This window comes from Oncorhynchus tshawytscha, unplaced genomic scaffold, assembly GCF_018296145.1.
Source record: "Oncorhynchus tshawytscha isolate Ot180627B unplaced genomic scaffold, Otsh_v2.0 Un_contig_9583_pilon_pilon, whole genome shotgun sequence".
In the NCBI taxonomy this organism is placed as follows: Eukaryota; Metazoa; Chordata; class Actinopteri; order Salmoniformes; family Salmonidae; genus Oncorhynchus; species Oncorhynchus tshawytscha.
Genome location: NW_024609177.1, coordinates 62,658 through 82,470, shown reverse-complemented (window position 1 = coordinate 82,470; position 19,813 = coordinate 62,658). Strand labels below are relative to the sequence as shown.

Below are 19,813 nucleotides of genomic sequence, written 5' to 3'. Positions count from 1 at the left end.
TCGTTTGACATGTTTCTACGAACTGTAATGGAACTTTTTGACTTTTTGTCTGGACCTAGTGCCTGCGCTTTACATTTTGGTTTACTGGACTAAACGTGCAAACAAAAAGGAGGTATTTGGACATAAATTATGGACTTTATTGAACATTTATTGTGGAACTGGGATTCCTGGGAGTGCATTCTGATGAAGATCATCACAGTTAAGTTAATATTTTTAACGCTATTTCTGACTTTTACTGACTCCACAACATGGCGGGTATCTGTATGGCTTGTTTTTGTGGCTGAGCGCTGTCTCAGATTATTGCATGGTGTGCTATTTCCGTAAAGTGTTTTTGAAATCTGACACAGCGGTTGCATTAAGGAGAAGTATATCTTTAATTCTATGTATAACACTTGTATCTTTTATCAAAGTTTATGATGAGTATTTCTGTAAATTGATGTGGCTCTCTGCAAATTCGCCGGATGTTTTCGAGGCACAACATTACTGAAAAAATATTTTTGAAATTCGTGCTCTGCCATTTCAGCGGATGTTGTCGAGGTGGGAAATTCAATTGATTGGACATGATTTGGAAAGGCACACACCTGTCTATATAAGGCCCCACAGTTGACAGTGCATTTCAGAGCAAAAACCAAGCCATGAGGTTGAAGGAATTGTCCTTAGAGCCCTGAGACAGGATTGTGTAGAGGCACAGATCTGGGGAAGGGTACCAAAAAAATGTATGCAGCATTGAAGGTCCCCAAGAACACAGTGGCCACCATCATTCTTAAATGGAAGAAAACTCTTCCTAGAGCTGGCAGCCCGGCCAAACTGAGCAATAGGGGGAGAAGGACCTTGATCAGGGAGGTGAACAAGTCCCTGATGGTCACTCTGACAGAGCTCTAGAGTTCTACTGTGGTGGTAGAAGAACCTTCCAGAAGGACTACCATCTCTGCAGCATTCTACCAATCAGGCCAGATGGAAGCCACTCCTCCGTAAAATGCATAAAGACTCTCAGACTATGAGAAACAAGATTCTCTGGTCTGATGAAACCAAGATTGAACTCTTTGACCTGAATGCCAAGCGTCACGTCTGGAGGAAACATGGCACCATCCCTACGGTGAAGCATGGTGGTGGCAGTATCATGCTGTGGGGATGTTTTTCAGAGGCAGGGACTGGGAGACTAGTCAGGGTCCTGGCAAAGATGAATGGAGCAAAGTACAGAGAGATCCTTGATGAAAACCTGCTCCAGAGCTCTCGGGACCTTAGACTGGGGCGAAGGTTCACCTTCTAACAAGACAACAACCCTAAGCACACAGCCAAGACAACGCAGGAGTGGCTTCGGGACAAGTCTCTGAATGACCTTGATTGGCCCAGCCAGAGCCCGGACTTGAAACTGATCTAACATCTCTGGAGGGACCTGAAAATAGCTGTGCAGCAATGCTCCCCATCCAACCTGACAGAGCTTGAGAGGGTCTGCAGAGAAGAATGGGAGAAACTCCCTAAATACAGGTGTGCCAAGCTTGTAGCGTCATACCCAAGAAGACTCAAGGCTGAAATCGCTGCTAAAGGTGCTTCAACAAAGTACTGAGTACAGGATCTGAATACTTAAAACCTGTTAGGGAGGCTGCGAATTTCCGCAGCTTTTTGTTAAAAATCGCGCAACATTTCAGCGCCCTGCTACTCATGCCAGGAATATAGTATATGCATATGATTAGTGTGTGTGTATAGAAAACACTCTGAAGTCTCTAAAACTGGTTAAATCGTGTCTGTGGCTATTACAGAACGTGTTTAGGAGTCAAAATCCTTCGAAAAACTGGTCACTAAAAAAAAAAAAAAATTATCCATCCGCCAGTCATTGCATTGCCTAAGGCGAAGGAAAATACTTATCAAGCCCCTGTAAACGCCTACAGCTTCCACACGATGTCGCCAATGCTGTCATTTTGGGCCTAGTTTATCCTTGGTTTGGAAACGTGACGCGTTTCCTTTCTTTGGGCTCACTCCACAGGATGTTTTGAAAGTGAAAACATGGACGACGATTTCAAGACTTGCTGCTATCGAATACAGATCGCCCCGTGATCAATCTAATAGACTATTAACGTTTATTAATACCTAAAGTTGGTTTAGAAAAGCAATTTGAAGTGATTTGTAAAAGTTTATAGGTAACTTTTGTAATTTTAAAAAGTGACGTTGCGTCATGTAAAGGGGCATTTTTCTGGATCAGACCGGTCGTCAGCAAATCACATTTTGGGTATACAATGACGGATTTAATCGGGAAAAAGACCCAATTGTGATGTTTATGTGACATATAGGAGTGCCAAGAAAGAAGCTCGTCAAAGGTAATGAATGTTTTATATTTTATTTCTGCGTTTTGGGTAGCGCCGGCTACCGCTAAATCTGTTGTTTTGTTGACGGTCTGGTATTCGGGGGGGTGCATGCTATCACATATTCGCTTCTCATGCTTTCGCCGAAAAGCATTTTACAAATCTGACTCGGTGGCTAGATTCACAACGAGTGTAGCTTTAATTCACTACCTTGCATTTGTGTTTTAATGAAAGTTTGAGTTTTAGCGAAAACAATCAGTGGCGCTCTAAAATATCCGCTGATTATCCGCTGATTTGATCCCACCGGAGGAACATCCTCCCTAAGAAGTAAATGTGATATTTAAGTTTGACATTTTTTATAAATGAGCAAAAAATGTAAAACCACTGTTTTTGCTTTGTCATTATGGGGTATTGTGTGTAGATTGATGAGCGGGGAAAAAACTATTTAATCAATTTTAGAATAAGGCTGTAATATAACAAAATGGGGGAAAAGTTGAGGGGTCTGAATACTTTCTGAAGGTTCTGTAGAAGGATCATCTTTTACATGATGGCCTTTCTGGGGGTCAGGAGAAATAACCAGGAGGCAACTTGATTTAATGCTGATTTGCTTTTATTAGAATGCCTATAGTGCGAACAGTGAACAGTGAAATCATGCCACGAGAGTTAGCGGGTCAGGGCCGGAACAAACAAAGTCAAATCTGAGAGGTCCTGACGGAACAGATCCTGTTCCGTCAGGATCCGGCTCAAATTAAGCACTGTTCCTAGCATAGGTTCAGAAACTTTGCTTTCTACAGTATCTAAAAAATTAGATGCACATTTATCATATTATGAGATAAATATTTACAGAACTGATGAAGAGTATTTAATTTAACTATGAAAATCATAGTAGGTGAAATATTTGTGAGAAAGAAGGAACCAGGCAGGAATATTACTATTCTACTTAAAAGGCCATCAGTTTCAGTTTCATTTTCCTGAAACACATTCACCTGATAAAGAGGTGTGGTTGAGTGTTTCAATAGTCTGTGGACACTTCCTCAAGCAAGCTGGTGCCGATATCACGATGACAAAATGTAAGTAATCTTAGCTATCATTTACATTAATAATGCTCATTAGAAGATCATACTCTTCACGTTAGACTATCATAGTCTAAATAGCCGTCAGAGTTTAATTTACTTCAACACAGTCACCTAATCAGCTGGTTGTTTTTTAGCTTCAGTGGACACTTCCACAAGCAAGCTGGTGCCAATATCACGATAAGGAAATGTAAGTAATCTTTCTTAACTATCATTTACATTTCTAACGCTGAATATGATATCATATTCCTCTTCTTGTTCGATGATTCTGTCATTTCATTAGAAGGTAAGTATTGCTCATCAAAGTCACAGTATAGAGAGCGTAATTGCCATAAAACACATTATTATCAAACGATATTGCAACCTAGAACAAATCAAATATTTTAGGATGTTGTGTATTGTACGTTATGTCAAAAACCTCTCCTGATATTGTGTCAGGAGTGTCTAGAATTTATTTTAAGAATAAGATTGAACAATTTCACCTGCATAGTGAGAGGCTAAATCAAACAATAATCTCAAATTACTTATACGGACATGCACAATTTATAATTGAAAGTTAATGTCACCACATCTAGTTTGTATGTAATGTGCTTTTATTTTAATGTCTTGTTTAAATGAGCAATGGTATTTCAGTCATTTTATTTATTTATTTTGTTTACCTGGGCAAGTCAGTTAAGAACAAATTCTTATTTTCAATGACAGCCTAGGAACAGTGGGTTAACTGCCTGTTCAGGGGCAGAACGACAGATTTGTACCTTGTCAGCTCGGGGGTTTTGAACTTGCAACCTTCCGGTTACTAGTCCAACGCTCTAACCACTAGGCTACCCTGCCGTCATAAGGAGTGGCCTACTTCAGCACCTAGAAGGACTGGCAAAACAAGCCACAACACGTAGACATTGGAAAGCCTTTTAAATAGTTTAACAGGGAAAGTCTCCCCTCACTTTTTAACATTGTAATAGTAGCTAAGTGTAACAGTATAACTTTAGTCCGTCCCCTCGCCCATACCCGGGCTCGAACCAGGGACCCTCTGCACACATCAACAACTGACACCCACGAAGCATCATTTCCCATCGCTCCACAAAAGCCACGGCCCTTGCAGAGCAAGGGGAACCACTACTTCAAGGTCTCAGAGCAAGTGGCGTCACCGATTGAAACGATATTTAGCGCGCACCACCGCTAACTAAGCTAGCCGTTTCACATCCGTTACACTCACCCCCCTTTTGACCTCCTCCTTTTCCGCAGCAACCAGTGATCTGGGTCAACAGCATCAATGTAACAGTATAACTTTAGTCCGTCCCCTCGCCCATACCCGGGCGCGAACCATGGACCCTCTGCACACATCAGCAACTGACACCCACGAAGCATCGTTACCCATCGCTCCACAAAAGCCACGGCCCTTGCAGAGCAAGGGGAACCACTACAAGGTCTCAGAGCAAGTGACGTCACCATGTTGAAACGCTATTAGCGCGCACCACCGCTAACTAGCTAGCCATTTCACATCCGTTACATAAGCAATACATTTTGATCTGGCTGGTGGTGTGCAGAGATTTTTTTCCTGATTTTCAAGTTTAACATTTTGCCTCCAGCATCTTCACTAATAGGTTTTGTGTGTGTGGTAGAGTCTGCCTTTAAAATAGTTTATAACAAACATTCTGCTTTTTTTTTTACTAAAACAATAAACAAAATACTGTTAATTTGCTGCTCATTAGTTTGTTCTCAGTCATACTTGATTTTCATTCCTGCTGCGACTTCACACCTGATTAACAAGTGTATTAAGTAAGCATGTAATTAAATAAAATGATTCCCATGCGATTTTACCAGACATAATGTATACAGTCTATATTTGTCAACTTACTAAATTATTTACAAAATCACAGCCTCTTGTGCCTTATTGCTTAATTCTATGACTGTACCTGACTTAACCTTTTAACAGAGGTAATAATAGAGATGTCATCCCACAGATCTACTGTACCTGTAGAAGCAGATGTTTGAAGAATGAATATCGTCCCAGGTCAAATCCAGGTCCAATTTGTACAGACAGTGCATGGGGTGCAAAGGCAAACAGATCCCATTATAAAGTGCATTATTGACAGGAAGTTGAAGAAGCTGAAGAAATTGATCAGAGGCGGCAAGGACTTGAATGGACTGTACCCTTGTGCTGAGTTGAAGTATGATGTTACCCCTTTAATTGCTGCTGTTGCATTTACAAATGACAATATTTGTACATTTCTTCTGAAAGAAGGTGCTGACCCCAACATCCAATCAACAAATGGTTTGGTTCCTTTGCATTATGCCGCAATGTCAAAAGCTCCTGTCAGTTTAGTGAGTAGATTAATCGCAGCAAAAGCAGATCCAGAAGGGGCACCAATCCAGATGTTAACTCCACTTCAATTGGCGGCTAACAATGACAGAGAAGACATTGTGAAAGAGTTGATGATGTCTGGAGCATTTGCTGAAAGAAATCTCAAAGCATATCCCGCTACTGACCAAAAGATAGCAAGCATGATTCAGAAATTCTCTTCAGAGAGTGAGAATTTTGTCAAATTGAAGATTTTTTATGATTTTTCTTGTGCAGTAGGACTCAAATCAGTGGAGGATGTTTTCAATGAATTTGGCAAACACATGCTGGTGGTGAACCCTGTGAATCATCTCACACTATATGACATGTCTTTTAACGCCATTGGCCAAAATGCGGATCAGTATCGTCAAGCATCCATAAAGTGGCTGAGAGAATCTCAGAAAATTGATCTCTACATTGAGGAGGCAACCAATCGTTTGCCTAAAATTCCCAAACATTTACAAGATATGGTAGTGAATTGCTTGACAGCTGTTTTTAACATTATGAAAGAAATATCTCTTGGACTGTCACTGGTAGTAATACCCACTCTTCTGAAATACCTCACACATGAATCCAAAAGTACCCCTCAAGGACTAAATCGCAACATTTCAGTTGTCAGACTACTGTATGTGATTACTCAGAAAGCTCCAAATCACAAACATGGCTGGACCCTCCCTTTTGTTGAGGAGTTATGCAAGAGGATCATCTCATTCACTGATCAAGCATATCTCGCCAATCCTCAGACCTCAAACTTAGCTGTTTTAACTTTTGGTCTGCTTGCAGATCTGTACACCTTTGATTGTGTACCTGCGATTATCACATCGCGAGGGATAACCTCTGTGCCGGAGAAAATACTTGTTACTGCCGAAATGGAGATGGATGAAGATCTGAAAGAAAAGCTAAGGAAATTAGATATGTCCCTACGAAGTCCAGTCCCACCAACGGATATAACTGAACAATTGCAGGGAATGAATCTGTCAAAGAAGAAGAAGAAGAAGAAGAAGAAAAAGAAGAAAACAATTCAGGAAGAGTTGTCGGTAGAGAAAAGTACACCTGACACGACTGAGAAGCCAGATCTTGATGCTTCATCAATTCCAGTTGAAGAATCTGGTGTACATGGTGAACATTCCAGTGTTAAACCATTTCCCTCCACCACCGACGAATTGAAACCCCGGAAATGGCACAAAGTTAGTGAGCGGTGGAGGCCTCAGTTGGAAGAACTCAGCAACATAGATGCAGGCAAGGTTTCCAGATTGGGAAATCTCAACCTTGTCGTCCATCCGAATTTCCAAATAGCCAAAGGAAGTGATGGAACTGAAGTCTTTCTGGGCTTGAAGGATGATGGTACTGAGGTAGCCGTGAAGAGAATGCTCAAGTCAAACTATCAAGATCTGAAGAGAGAAGAGGGTTTTTTAAGACTACCTCAGCTGGATAGTCCCTGCATTGTGAGATATGTGGACTTTGCAGAGGACGAGCACTTCGGCTACCTTGTTCTTCAGCTCTGTGAATACACCCTTGATGAATACATCAAAGACCACCTACCAGAGGACAAAACCCCTGTCCTGAAGAAAATAGTGCACGAGGTGCTCTGCAGTCTAAGCGTTCTGCATAGTCTAAACACAAAAATTCTGCACCGGGATATCAAACCCCAGAATGTTTTAATAGGTAAGACCAGACCATGTAGTAATTCAACAAAAATGTGAGCTAAAGAAATATTATTTTGATGTTTTATTTACCTACATTTCAATGCTACACTTTATATGATCTTCTCTTCAGATGTTACAGGCAGAGCGAGATTAGCCGATTTCGGTATAAGTCGACAATTGAACATGGGACAAACAACTCTACATACAATCAGTGCAGGAACAAAATGTTGGAAGGCCAGAGAAACTTTAGATGAAGACAGTGGGATCGGATATAAGAGGAGCACCGATATTCAGGTTAGTTTTAAACTTTAAATAAGTCACTATACTTTGATTACCAGATCTATTTGCCAAATTGATAGAATGCATACTAAACTATGTTGTGAAGGAGAAGTCCAGTGGTTCCCAGAGTAGCCCTCTACAAGATCGACACCAGACACTTCATCAACCATCTCCCTGACCACCACCTTCTGATCAAGCCATTCTATCTTTGGAGGATCATGCCAAAGAACTATTGGTCCTTGCTGACTATCTAGACTTTGAGATGATGCATGCGCTCAAATGATTGGTTGACCTAGGACCTATCTGATGATGTGACCTTGCTGACTATAGCTAGACTACTCTTGATGATGTATTGGTTGACCTAGACTATAGCTAGCTGACCTGCTAGGCTACTCTTGATGATGTATTGGTTGACCTTGCTGACTATAGCTAGACTACTCTTGATGATGTATTGGTTGACCTAGCTGACTATAGCTAGGCTACTCTTGATGATGTATTGGTTGACCTTGCTGACTATAGCTAGGCTACTCTTGATGATGTATTGGTTGACCTTGCTGACTATAGCTAGACTACTCTTGATGATGTATTGGTTGACCTAGCTGACTATAGCTAGGCTACTCATGATGATGAATTGGTTGACCTAACTGACTATAGCTAGGCTACTCTTGATGATGTATTGGTTGATCTAGCTGACTATAGCTAGGCTACTCTTGATGATGTATTGGTTGACCTAGCTAACTATAGCTAGGCTACTCTTGATGATGTATGGGTTGACCTAGCTAACTATAGCTAGGCTACTCTTGATGATGTATTGGTTGACCTAGCTAACTGTAGCTAGGCTACTCATGATGATGTATTGGTTGACCTAGCTTACTACAGTTTGGCTACTCATGATCATGTATTGGTTGTTTGTTATTTGCTATTGAAGCATTTTGATATTGTTATGAAAAGCGCTATTGAAATGTAATACATTATAAATTATTATTATATACTTTTCAGGTGGCCGGGATGTTAATGTATTACATCATCTCTGGTGGACATCATCCATTTGGCAAAGGCATCCATTGTGAAGTTAACATTTTTCAAGGGAAGTACACACTGGAACATGTTGAGGATGAAGTGGCCAAGGACCTCATTGAGTGGATGATCAATGAAGACCCAGAGAAGAGACCTACAGTGGAGGACACACTGGCCCACCCATACTTCTGGCCAGAGGAGAGGTGAGAAGCAGTGCTAACACTTGTCAATCAGAAGGTTAGTTAAGATCAGTGATTTACTTACAGCCATCACTATTTCCACTGGGCATTTACCTTTTCTAATGGGTTCAGATTCTAACAACGATTTATCTCAATGCAAATGTGATCACCGTTTGACACTGACCCAGTTGAATGCATTTAAAGGTACACTGTTGTTTTTCAGGAGAGTGGAGTACTTACGAAAAATTGGTAACGAGAAGGAAGCAGAGAACTGTCGCAAAGCAGACCCAGGACTCCTTCATGCTTTGGACCAGTGTGCTGAGGCGAGGTCGTTCACAAAGTGGAAGTCCAAGGTGAGCAAGACGCCATTTTATCAATTTTTTATGGGGCGGCAGGGTAGCCTAGTGGTTAGAGTGTTGGACTAGTAACCGAAAGGTTGCAAGTTCAAACCCCCGAGCTGACAAGGTACAAATCTGTTGTTCTGCCCCTGAACAGGCAGTTAACCCACTAGGCTGTCATTGAAAATAAGAATTTGTTCTTAACTGACTTGCCTAGTTATATAAAGGTAAAATAAAAAATAAATTTACAGGTACATTCATCCTAGTGTCTAGTCTAGTAGTAGTCACACTTACTGTTATTTATTTGTGTACACAGATACCGCCTGAGTTGATGAAGAAGTTGGATGGTAAAAAGAAGCCCTACCCAGACAACACATTGGGTTTGTTGCGCTTCATACGCAACCTTCATGAGCACTAGTAAGACATATTAATAGTTTTGTCTAAAAACAGGTACATTAACTTTATTTACTCTCTTCCCATTGAAGGTGGTTGAATATTTTGTCTCTCTCTCTCTCTGAAGCATTGAGGATGTAGATTCGGTTGACATATTGACAATGTTCCCTGATCTCTTTGGATGCGTCTACAAGTTTGCGAAGAAAAAGGAGTGGAATTCAAGAAGTAGTCTGAAGAAATGGTTTCACAGAGAAGATGTAAGATAATGATTCTGACATCTGGAAGATTAACACTGACTAACTTCTGAAATCTTGGCTTGACTTTTCTGTTGCCATTAAATGACTCACTAGTGTAAGTGTTAGATGAATGTTCTTTAGAGGAAATCAAGAGGCTATGCAGCACTCTGCCTCTGTTTGCCTACTTGGTGTTTTGGCCATTTTCTTACATCATTATAACAGTACTTATCTCATAAGAAGAAATATATACAATATTTTTTATTAGAATATGAAATGTAACGATACTTCGTAATATTATTCAATTTGCCTCAGTTTATTCATGGTTTGTTTACTGTATGTATAATAGCAATGACACATACTGTACATACATACAACATCTCTGTTGAAAAGTATTGAAACGAGATGAATCTATTAATAAAGTGTAACATCTGAATAGTATAGCCTACAGTGCATGCCTCTTTCTTCACTCTACAACAACCGGCTTAGTTCATGGAAACCCCAAAACATCAAAGATATAGAACATATACTGTTGAAGTGGGAAGTTTACATACACCTCAAACATACATTTAAACTCCGTTTTCTTTTTTTCACAATTCCTGACATTGAATCCTCGTAAAAATCCCCTGTCTTAGGTCAGTTACGATCACCACTTTATTTTAAGAATGTGAAATGTCAGAATAATAGTAGAGAGAATGATTTATTTCAGCTTTAATTTCTTTCATCACATTCCCAGTGGGTCAGAAGTTTACATACACTCAATTAGTATTTGGTAGCATTGACTTTAAATTGATTAACTTGGGTCAAAGATTTCGGGTAACCTTCCACACGCATCCCACAATAAGTTGGGTGAATTTTGGCCCATTCCTCCTGACAGAGCTGGTGTAATTAAGTCAGGTTTGTAGGCCTCCTTGCCAACACATGCTTTTTCAGTTCTGCCCACAAATCTTCTATAGGATTGAGGGCTTTGTGATGGCCACTCCAATACCTTGACTTTGTTGTTCTTAAGCAATTTTGCCACAACTTTAGAAGTATGCTTGGGGTCATTGTCCATTTGGAAGACCCATTTGCAACCAAGCTTTAACTTCCTGACTGATGTCTTGAGATGTTGCTTCAATATATCCACATAATTTTCCTTCTTCATGATGCCATTTATTTTGTGAAGTGCACCAGTCCCTCCTGCAGCAACGCGCCCCCACAACATGATGCTGCCATTTCCTCCAGCATCTTCACAAGGTCCTTTGCTGTTGTTCTGGGATTGATTTGCACTATTCGCACCAAAGTACATTCACCTCTAGGAGACAGAACGCGTCTCCAACCTGAGTGGTATGATGGCTGCGCTTATGGTGTTTATACTTGCGTACTATTGTTTGTATAGACAAATGTCGTACCTTCAGGCGTTTGGAAATTGCTTCCAAGGATGAACCAGACTTGTGGAGGTCTACAATTATTTTTCTGAGGTCTTGGTTGATTTCTTTTGATTTTCCCATGATGTCAAGAAAAGAGGCACTGAGTTTGAAGATAGGCCTCGAAACACATTCACAGGACATCGAATTGACTCAAATGATGTCAATTAGCCTATCAGAGGCTTCTAAAGCCATGACATCATTTTCTGGAATTTTTCATGCTGTGTATGTAAACTTCTGACCCACTGGAATTGTGATACAGTGAATTATAGGTGAAATAATCTGTCTGTAAACAATTGTTGGAAAAATGACTTGTCATGCACAAAGTAGATGTCCTAACCGACTTGCCAAAACTATAGTTTGTTAACAAGACATTTGTGGAGTGGTAGAAAAACAAGTTCTAATGACTCCAACCTAAGCATATGTAAACTTCCGACTTCAACTGTACCTGAACATCAACAGGTCCATGTTTGTCCTCGTCTGAAATGTTGTCATCAATTCACAGCAACGCGCTGATTTTAACACAGCACAGTGACAACCAACTCCCGTGGTAAGCAGCCCTGCCATCCCATACACAAAGCTATAGGACGTTTCTCAGATTCAGATCCACTAGCAACTAAGCTACTAAACAGTAACTGTTTGAAAAGAATATCCAATCTTTATTCTTAATGAGTGCTATTTACATACTTTCCTCTTTGTTAATTGCCTTTTCTAATGGTCTTTATTAGGCCTGTGTTCCCTTAGACTGAGTACTCATGCTACTCAAGTAAATAAAATGTAAAAAAGCCAGCTGGTTTGCCACAAGCTAATAGCTAACCACTGCTAATAGCAATGCAACAAACATTCCATGTCGATGGACTAAACTGTGCTTCCAGCAGTACATTATGAGCACTGAGCTGATCTAACGCTCACCCAAGTCAATTTGCATTCGCATTACCCTCCTGTACCCGGTGCTGCCGTTAGCCTCGGGGCCTCACCTGTCACACTGTATCCAGACAGCATCAGGAAGCCCGAGCAGCTCCAACTCTAGCCCCAGGCTGCTCCCCCGGCCTGTGCTGACAAGCTGCTTTCTCACCTCTCTGATGGCACATCAAGTAAGTCGTGTGGAAGGTACTGCATTATTATATTTGTGTGATTCCTGCTCACACCTTTTCCTGTGTGTATGTGTGTGTGTGTTTGCACACTTGCATGTTTGTAATGTGTACAGAATGTACGTATGTGTGTATATGTATAGGCTATGTGTGGGTGTGTGTGTATGCGTTCACACATTTGTGTGTCAGTGTGCCTGTGTGTATGCGTTCATACATTTGTGTGTGTGTGTGTGTGTGGTCTGAATTTCAGAGGGAGTGTGCCAGATAAATCTGATGCAGAGCTACAGAGCTGAGACTGGGAGGTGAGACTGGAAGGTGAGCCACAGTGCAGAGCTGAGACTGGGAGATATTTACTGTTGCCAGGATCCAGAGACCTGTCTGTCTGTCTGCCTGCCTGCCTGCCTGCCTGCCTGCCTGCCTGCTTGCCTGCTTGCTTGCTAAGACTAACAACTGGGTCTGACTGAATGTCATCCTCTCTCTCTCATGGCTAATTACAGTGATACATCCTATTAGCTCTGTGGACACACAAACCCCCTAGAAATAGCATTTGACCTTGAGGGGACTAACGAAATGTTCCCAGTTGGTCAATGTTTTGTTTGTTTACTATTGTTTGTGTATAGTATAGTTAAACACACACACACACAGACAGAGAGGAAGCTTTATGGGGTGTGGGGAAGAAAGAGGACGTCAGTGTGTGGCATGAGAAGAAGCATATACTATGTTACACTTCACCATAAATGATGTGGTTCATTACTCCACCCTCTGGATCATGCAGGATAGACACAGTGAATAAGCTAATACTTAATCACTACTATCAATGATATGGAGGTGATGCTATTCCATAGTAATAACAAAGATATGTATTTAATATGCAGGTTATAATGAGTTATAATTCCACTGTAACAATCAGGTTAAGTTAGTAATAGGATCCATCTTTTGTGTGTGTGTGTGTGTGTGTGTGTGTGTGTGTGTGTGTGTGTGTGTGTGTGTGTGTGTGTGTGTGTGTGTGTGTGTGTGTGTGTGTGTGTGTGTGTGTGTGTGTGTGTGTGTGTGTGTGTGTGTGTGTGTGTGTGTGTGTGTGTGTGTTCACATGTTGTGTCTGCTGCATTGCTCCCAGTAGGTTACAACCTGTTCTAGTCACTGGGCTGTATTTCAGGGCTCCGACTGGTGCTTCCACAGGGTGTGGATCCCTGATGAAGGGGAAATTTGTGCTTGGTAAGCATGGCAGGATTTACGACCCTGGTCTGAAGTGACAAGGGATATAAATAAGCACTCTGGAGGGACCGTTTCACATGGGGAATTATGGCCCTCCCAACATGACAGTTTGTGTGTGTGAGAGAAAAGTTTGTGTGTTTACCTTTCTATGTGCTACCATCCATGGACACCACAATGTTGTCTGACTCAGCCATTCTCCATTTGAGCAAACAGACATCCTTATTACAAGTTGGCCAGGTCTTCATTGGCTCCTGTCGACTCCTTAGCAATTACACTTAAATTACTCTTTTATTATTATTTGTTTAACCAGGCAAGTCAGTTAAGAACAAATTCTTATTTACAATTGGCCCAGACAACGCCCTTACGCTCCGTTCCATCCCTTACGCTCCGTTCCATCCCTTACGCTCCGTTCCATCCCTTACGCTCCGTTCCATCCCTTACGCTCCGTTCCATCCCTTACGCTCCGTTCCATCCCTTACGCTCCATTCCATCCCTTACGCTCCATTCCATCCCTTACGCTCCATTCCATCCCTTACGCTCCGTTCCATCCCTTACGCTCCGCTTCCATCCCTTACACTCCGTTCCATCCCTTACGCTCCCTTCCATCCCTTACGCTTTCCATCCCTTACGCTCCATTCCATCCCTTCCATCCCTTACGCTCCATTCCATCCCTTACGCTCCCTTCCATCCCTTACACTCCCTTCCATCCCTTACGCTCCCTTCCATCCCTTCCATCCCGTTCCATCCCTTACGCTCCATTCCATTCCACCTCCATTCCATCCCTTACGCTCCCTTCCATCCACGCTCCCTTCCATCCCTTACACTCCATTCCATCCCTTACACTCCATTCCATCCCTTACACTCCCTTCCATCCCCATTACACTCCATTCCATCCCTTACACTCCATTCCATCCCTTACACTCCCTTTCCATCCCTTACACTCCCTTCCATCCCTTACACTCCCTTCCATCCCTTACATCCATTCCATCCCTTACACTCCATCCATCCCTTACACTCCATTCCATCCCACTCCATTCCATCCCTTACCTCCATTCCATCCCTTACGCTCCATTCCATCCCTTACGCTCCATCCCTTACACTCCGTTCCATCCCCCTTACACTCCATTCCATCCCTTACACTCCCTTCCATCCCTTACACTCCATTCCATCCCTTACACTCCATTCCATCCCTTACACTCCCTTCCATCCCTTACACTCCCTTCCATCCATTACACTCCATTCCATCCCTTACACTCCATTCCATCCCTTACACTCCCTTCCATCCCTTACACTCCCTTCCATCCCTTACACTCCCTTCCATCCATTACACTCCATTCCATCCCTTACACTCCATTCCATCCATTGTACTCCATTACAGACATTATTATATCCTCCCATCAGCAGCCTCCACTGGTTGATTCCCATTGATGTGTTCCATAGACTACATAAACCGTGTGTTAATGTTGACTTTTCTAGTTGACATAAACAGCTATGCAAGCACAATTCAGCTTTAGTTATACAAGCTAAGTGGGTGCATGGTGTCAATTCAAATCAAAGTTTATTGGTTTTGCAGTACACAGTTTTGTAGATGTTATCTCAGGTGCAGCAAATTCTTATGTTTCTGGCTCCAACAGTGCAGTAATATCTAGCAATACAATAACAATACACACACAGTCAAACATTTATTTTGAAATAACAAGAAATGAAGACATGTCAGAATGAGCAATGTTAGAGTCTGTAATATATATACACTACCGTTCAAAGGTTTGGAGTCACTTAGAAATGTCCTTGTTTTTGAAAGAAAGGGAAAAATTTGGTCCATTAAAATAACATCAAATTGATCAGAAATACAGTGTAGACATTGTTAATGTTGTAAATGACTATTGTAGCTGGAAACAGCTGATTTTGAATGGAATATCTACATAGGCATACAGAGGCCCATTATCAGTAACCATCACTCCTGTGTTCCAGTGGCATGTTGTGTTAGCTAATCCAAGTTTATCATTTTAAAAGGCTAATTGATCATTAGAAAACCCTTTTGCAATTATGTTAGCATAGCTGAAAACTATTGTTCTGATTAAAGAAGCAATTAAACTGACCTTCTTTAGACTGGTTGGGAATCTGGAGTATCACATTTGTGGGTTCGATTACAGGCTCAAAATGGCCAGAAACAAAGCACTTTCTTCTGAAACACCTCAGTCTATTCTTGTCCAGAGAAATGAAGGCTGTTCCATGCGAGAAATTGTCAAGAAAATTAAGATCTAGTACAACGCTGTGTACTACTCCCTTCACAGAACAGCGCAAATAAATAGTGGGAGGCCCCGGTGCACAACTGAGCAAGAGGACATCTGTTTGAGAAACAGATGCCTCACAAGTCCTCAACTGGCAGCTTCATTAAATGGTACCCGCAAAACACCAGTCTCAACGTCAACATTGAAGAGGCGACTCTGGAAAGTGACCCCAAACTTTTGAACGGTAGTGTAAATATATACTATACCAGTCAAAGGTTTGGACACCTCTACTCTTCAAGGTTTGAATCCCAAGCAACCTGCATGCACATTGTTTGAGGTAGAATAAACCAACATAGCTACTGTAGTAGGTCAAAGCTGTGTGCTGGAAAACCTTGGTAGAGCATGGGTGCTCATGTGAATTTACTTTCTTTTTAGGCTTCAGACTAATGCCTACTTCTCACTTAAAACATATTTTTATATACAGACCAGTCTAAAGTTTGGACACACCTACTCATTCAAGGGGTTTTCAATATTTTTGACTATTTTCTACATTGTAGAATAATAGTGAAGACATCAAAACTATGAAATAACACATATGGAATCATGTAGTAACCAAAAAGTTTTAAACAAATCAAATGTTAGATTCTTCAAAGTTGCCACCCTTTGCCTTGATGACAGATTTGCATACTCTTGGCATTCTCTCAACCAGCTTCATGAGGTAGTCACCTGGAATTTCAATTAACAGGTGTGCCATGTTAAAAGTGAATTTGTGGAATTTCTTTCCATCTTAATGCATTTGAGCCAATCAGTTGTGTTGTGACAAGGTAGGGGTGGTATACAGAATATAGCCCAATTTGGTAAATGACCAAGTCCACATTATGATAAGAACAGCTCAAATAAGCAAAGAGAAATGACAGTCCATCATTACTTTAAAATATGAAGGTCAGTCAATGCGGAAAATTTCAAGAACTTTTAAAGTTTCTTCAAATGCAGTCGCACAAACTATCAAGCGCTATAATGAAACTGGCTCTCATGAGGACTGCCACAGAAAAGGAAGGCAAAGAGTTACCTCTGCTGGAGAGAATACGTTCATTAGAGTTAACTGCACCTCAGATTCCAGCCCAAATAAATGCTTCACAGAGTTCAAGTAACAGACACATCTCAACATTAACTGTTCAGAGGAGACTGTGTGAATCAGGCCTTCATGGTCAAATTGCTGCAAGGAAACCACTACTAAAGGACACAATAATAATTAGAGACTTGCTTGGGCCAAGAAACACGAGCAATGGACATTAGACCGGTGGAAATCTGTCCTTTGGTCTTTGAGATTTTTGGTTCCAACCGCCGTGTCTTTCTGTGACACGGAGTAGGTGAACGGATGATCTCTGCATGTGTGGTTCCCACTGTGAAGCATGGAGGAGGAGATGTGATGGTGTGGTGGTGCTTTGCTAGTGACACTGTCACTGATTTATTTAGAAATCAGGGCACACTTAACCAGCATGGCTACTTGTATCACAGCATTCTGCAGTGATATGCCATTCCGTCTGGTTTGCACTTACTTGAACTTTCATTTTTTTCCAACAGGACAATGACCCAAAACACACCTCCAGGCTGTGTATGGGCTATTTGACCAAGGACAGTGATAGAGCGCTGCATCAGATGACCTGGCCTCCACAATCACCCAACCTCAACCCAATTGAGATGGTTTGGGATGAGTTAGACCGCAGAGTGAGGAAAAGCAGCCAACAAGTGCTTAGCATATGTGGGAACTCCTTCAAGACTGTTGGAAAAGCATTCCTCATGAAGCTGGTTGGGAGAATCTCAAGAGTGTGCAAAGCTGTCATCAAGGCAAAGGGTGGCTACCATGAAGAATCGAAAATCTAAAATATTTATGGTTTATGGTTACTAACGTGATTCCATATGTGTTATTTCATAGTTTTGATGTCTTCACTAATATTCTACAATGTAGAAAATACTAAAATTAAAGAAAACCCTTGAATGAGTAGGTGTGACCAAACTGTTGACTGGTACTGTATATATATATATATGATTTTGTACATTTGCCCACTGACAAAGAAATTACCAGTCTATAATTTTAATGGTAGGTTTAATTGAACAGTGAGAGACAGAATAACAACAAAAAAATCCAGAAAAACGCATGTGAAAATTGTTATGAACTGATTTGCATTTTAATGAGGGAAATAAGTATTTGACCCCCTCTCAATCAGAAAGATTTCTGGCTCCCAGGTGTCTTTTATACAGGTAACAAGCTGAGATTAGGAGCACACTCTTAAAGGGAATGCTCCTAATCTCAGTTTGTTACCTGTATAAAAGACACCTGTCCACAGAAGCAATCAATCAATCAGATTCCAAACTCTCCACCATGGCCAAGACCAAAGAGCTCTCCAAGGATGTCAGGGACAAGATTGTAGACCTACACAAGGCTGGAATGGGCTGCAAGACCATCGCCATGCAGCTTGGTGAGAAGGTGACAACAGTTGGTGCGATCATTCGCAAATGGAAGAAACACAAAAGAACTGTCAATCTCCTTCGGCCTGGGGCTCCATGCAAGATCTCACCTCGTGGAGTTGCAATGATCATGAGAACGGTGAGGAATCAGCACAGAACTACACGGGAGGATCTTGTCAATGATCAAGACAGCTGGGACCATAGTCACCAAGAAAACAATTGGTAACACACTACGCCGTGAAGTACTGAAATCCTGCAGCACCCCCATGGTCCCCCTGCTCAAGAAAGCACATATACATGCCCGTCTGAAGTTTACCAATGAACATCTGAATGATTCAGAGGACAACTGGGTGAAAGTGTTGTGGTCAGATGAGACCAAAATGGAGCTCTTTGGCATCAACTCAACTCGCCGTGTTTGGAGGAGGAGGAAAAGTTCATGCGACTCCAAGAACCACATCCCCACCATCAAACATGGAGGTGGAAACATTATGCTTTGGGGGTGATTTTCTGCTTAGGGTCAGGACAACTTCACCGCATCAAAGAGACGATGGACGGGCCATGAACCGTCAAATCTTGGGTGAGAACCTCCTTCCCTCAGCCAGGGCATTGAAAATGGGTTGTGGATGGGTATTCCAGCATGACAATGACCCAAAACACACGGCCAAGGCAACAAAGGAGTGGCTCAAGAAGAAGCACATTAAGGTCCTGGAGTGACCTAGCCAGTCTCCAGACCTTAATTCCCATAGAAAATCTGTGGAGGGAGCTGAAGGTTCGAGTTGCCAAATGTCAGCCTCGAAACCTTAATGACTTGGAGAAGATCTGCAAAGAGGAGTGGGACAAAATCCCTCCTGAGATGTGTTCAAACCTGGTGGCCAACTACAAGAAATGTCATGATTTGCAGAGGGGTCAAATACTTATTTCCCTCATTAAAATGCAAATCAATTTATAACATTTTTTGTTGTTATTCTGTCCATCACTGTTCAAATAAACCTACAATTAAAAGTATAGACTGATCATTTCTTTGTCAGTGGGCAAACGTACAAAATCAGCAGGGGATCAAATACTTTTTTCCCTCACTGTATATGGAGAACCCTTCTTTGTCTAAACCCAGTCAGCATCATTCACACCCTCTTAAGCCTTATCCCCACCAATCTCTTTAAGCGATTCACATGTGAGGCCATGTGCTGAAACAGAGTGAGTAGTTTAGTAAACATCGGCAGATTTCAAGACTAAAAGTGATAAAAGTAGTAGCTTACAATAAGGATAAACTCCATGTAAAAAGAAACTGTATCTAGTCCTTGGTCTGTATCCTAATCTGACTTTGATTTAGGTCATGTTGTTCTTCACATTACTGTCTCTGGTAAACACACGCTGTTTGTCACATGCCCAGGATACAGAAGGTGTAAATGGTACAGTGAAATGGTTACTTACATATTTATTTATCTAGGCAAGTCAGTTAAGAACAAATTCTTATTTTCAATGACGGCCTAGGAACAGTGGGTAAGCTGCCTGTTCAGGGGCAGAACGACAGATTTGTACCTTGTCAGGTCGGGGATTTGAACTTGCAACCTTTCGGTTACTAGTCCAACGCTCTAACCACTAGGC

At 41.6% G+C, this 19,813-nt stretch overlaps 1 protein-coding gene across 4 annotated transcripts; it reads left to right on the top strand.

The window, feature by feature from the left end:
• Nucleotides 1–3,268: 3,268 nt before the first annotated feature.
• Nucleotides 3,269–10,239, top strand: LOC112239547 (serine/threonine-protein kinase/endoribonuclease IRE1). Of its 4 annotated transcripts, none has more exons than XM_024407990.2 (8): nt 3,269–3,370; nt 3,511–3,563; nt 5,335–7,376; nt 7,488–7,651; nt 8,636–8,856; nt 9,056–9,185; nt 9,487–9,550; nt 9,656–10,239. In XM_024407990.2, the coding sequence occupies exons 3-8, from the start codon at nt 5,369–5,371 to the stop codon at nt 9,661–9,663; spliced, it is 2,595 nt and encodes an 864-aa protein (XP_024263758.2). In that variant the 5' UTR covers nt 3,269–3,370; nt 3,511–3,563; nt 5,335–5,368; the 3' UTR covers nt 9,664–10,239. The 4 variants fall into 4 exon arrangements, with proteins under 4 accessions (XP_024263758.2, XP_024263757.2, XP_024263759.2 ...); XM_024407989.2 differs by having other exon boundaries at nt 9,487–9,587; nt 9,691–10,239; XM_024407992.2 differs by having other exon boundaries at nt 3,270–3,370; nt 5,335–5,541; nt 9,487–9,587; nt 9,691–10,239.
• Nucleotides 10,240–19,813: the final 9,574 nt, after the last annotated feature.

Excerpts from the sequence above, each read along its gene's own strand:
- LOC112239547 (XM_024407989.2), top strand. The coding sequence starts at position 5,369 with ATGAATATCGTCCCAGGTCAAATCCAGGTCCAATTTGTACAGACAGTG. Across the intron at positions 7,377-7,487 it reads ACCCCAGAATGTTTTAATAG|ATGTTACAGGCAGAGCGAGA; the intron begins GTAAGACCAGAC and ends TCTTCTCTTCAG. Across the intron at positions 9,588-9,690 it reads CGCAACCTTCATGAGCACTA|CATTGAGGATGTAGATTCGG; the intron begins GTAAGACATATT and ends CTCTCTCTGAAG.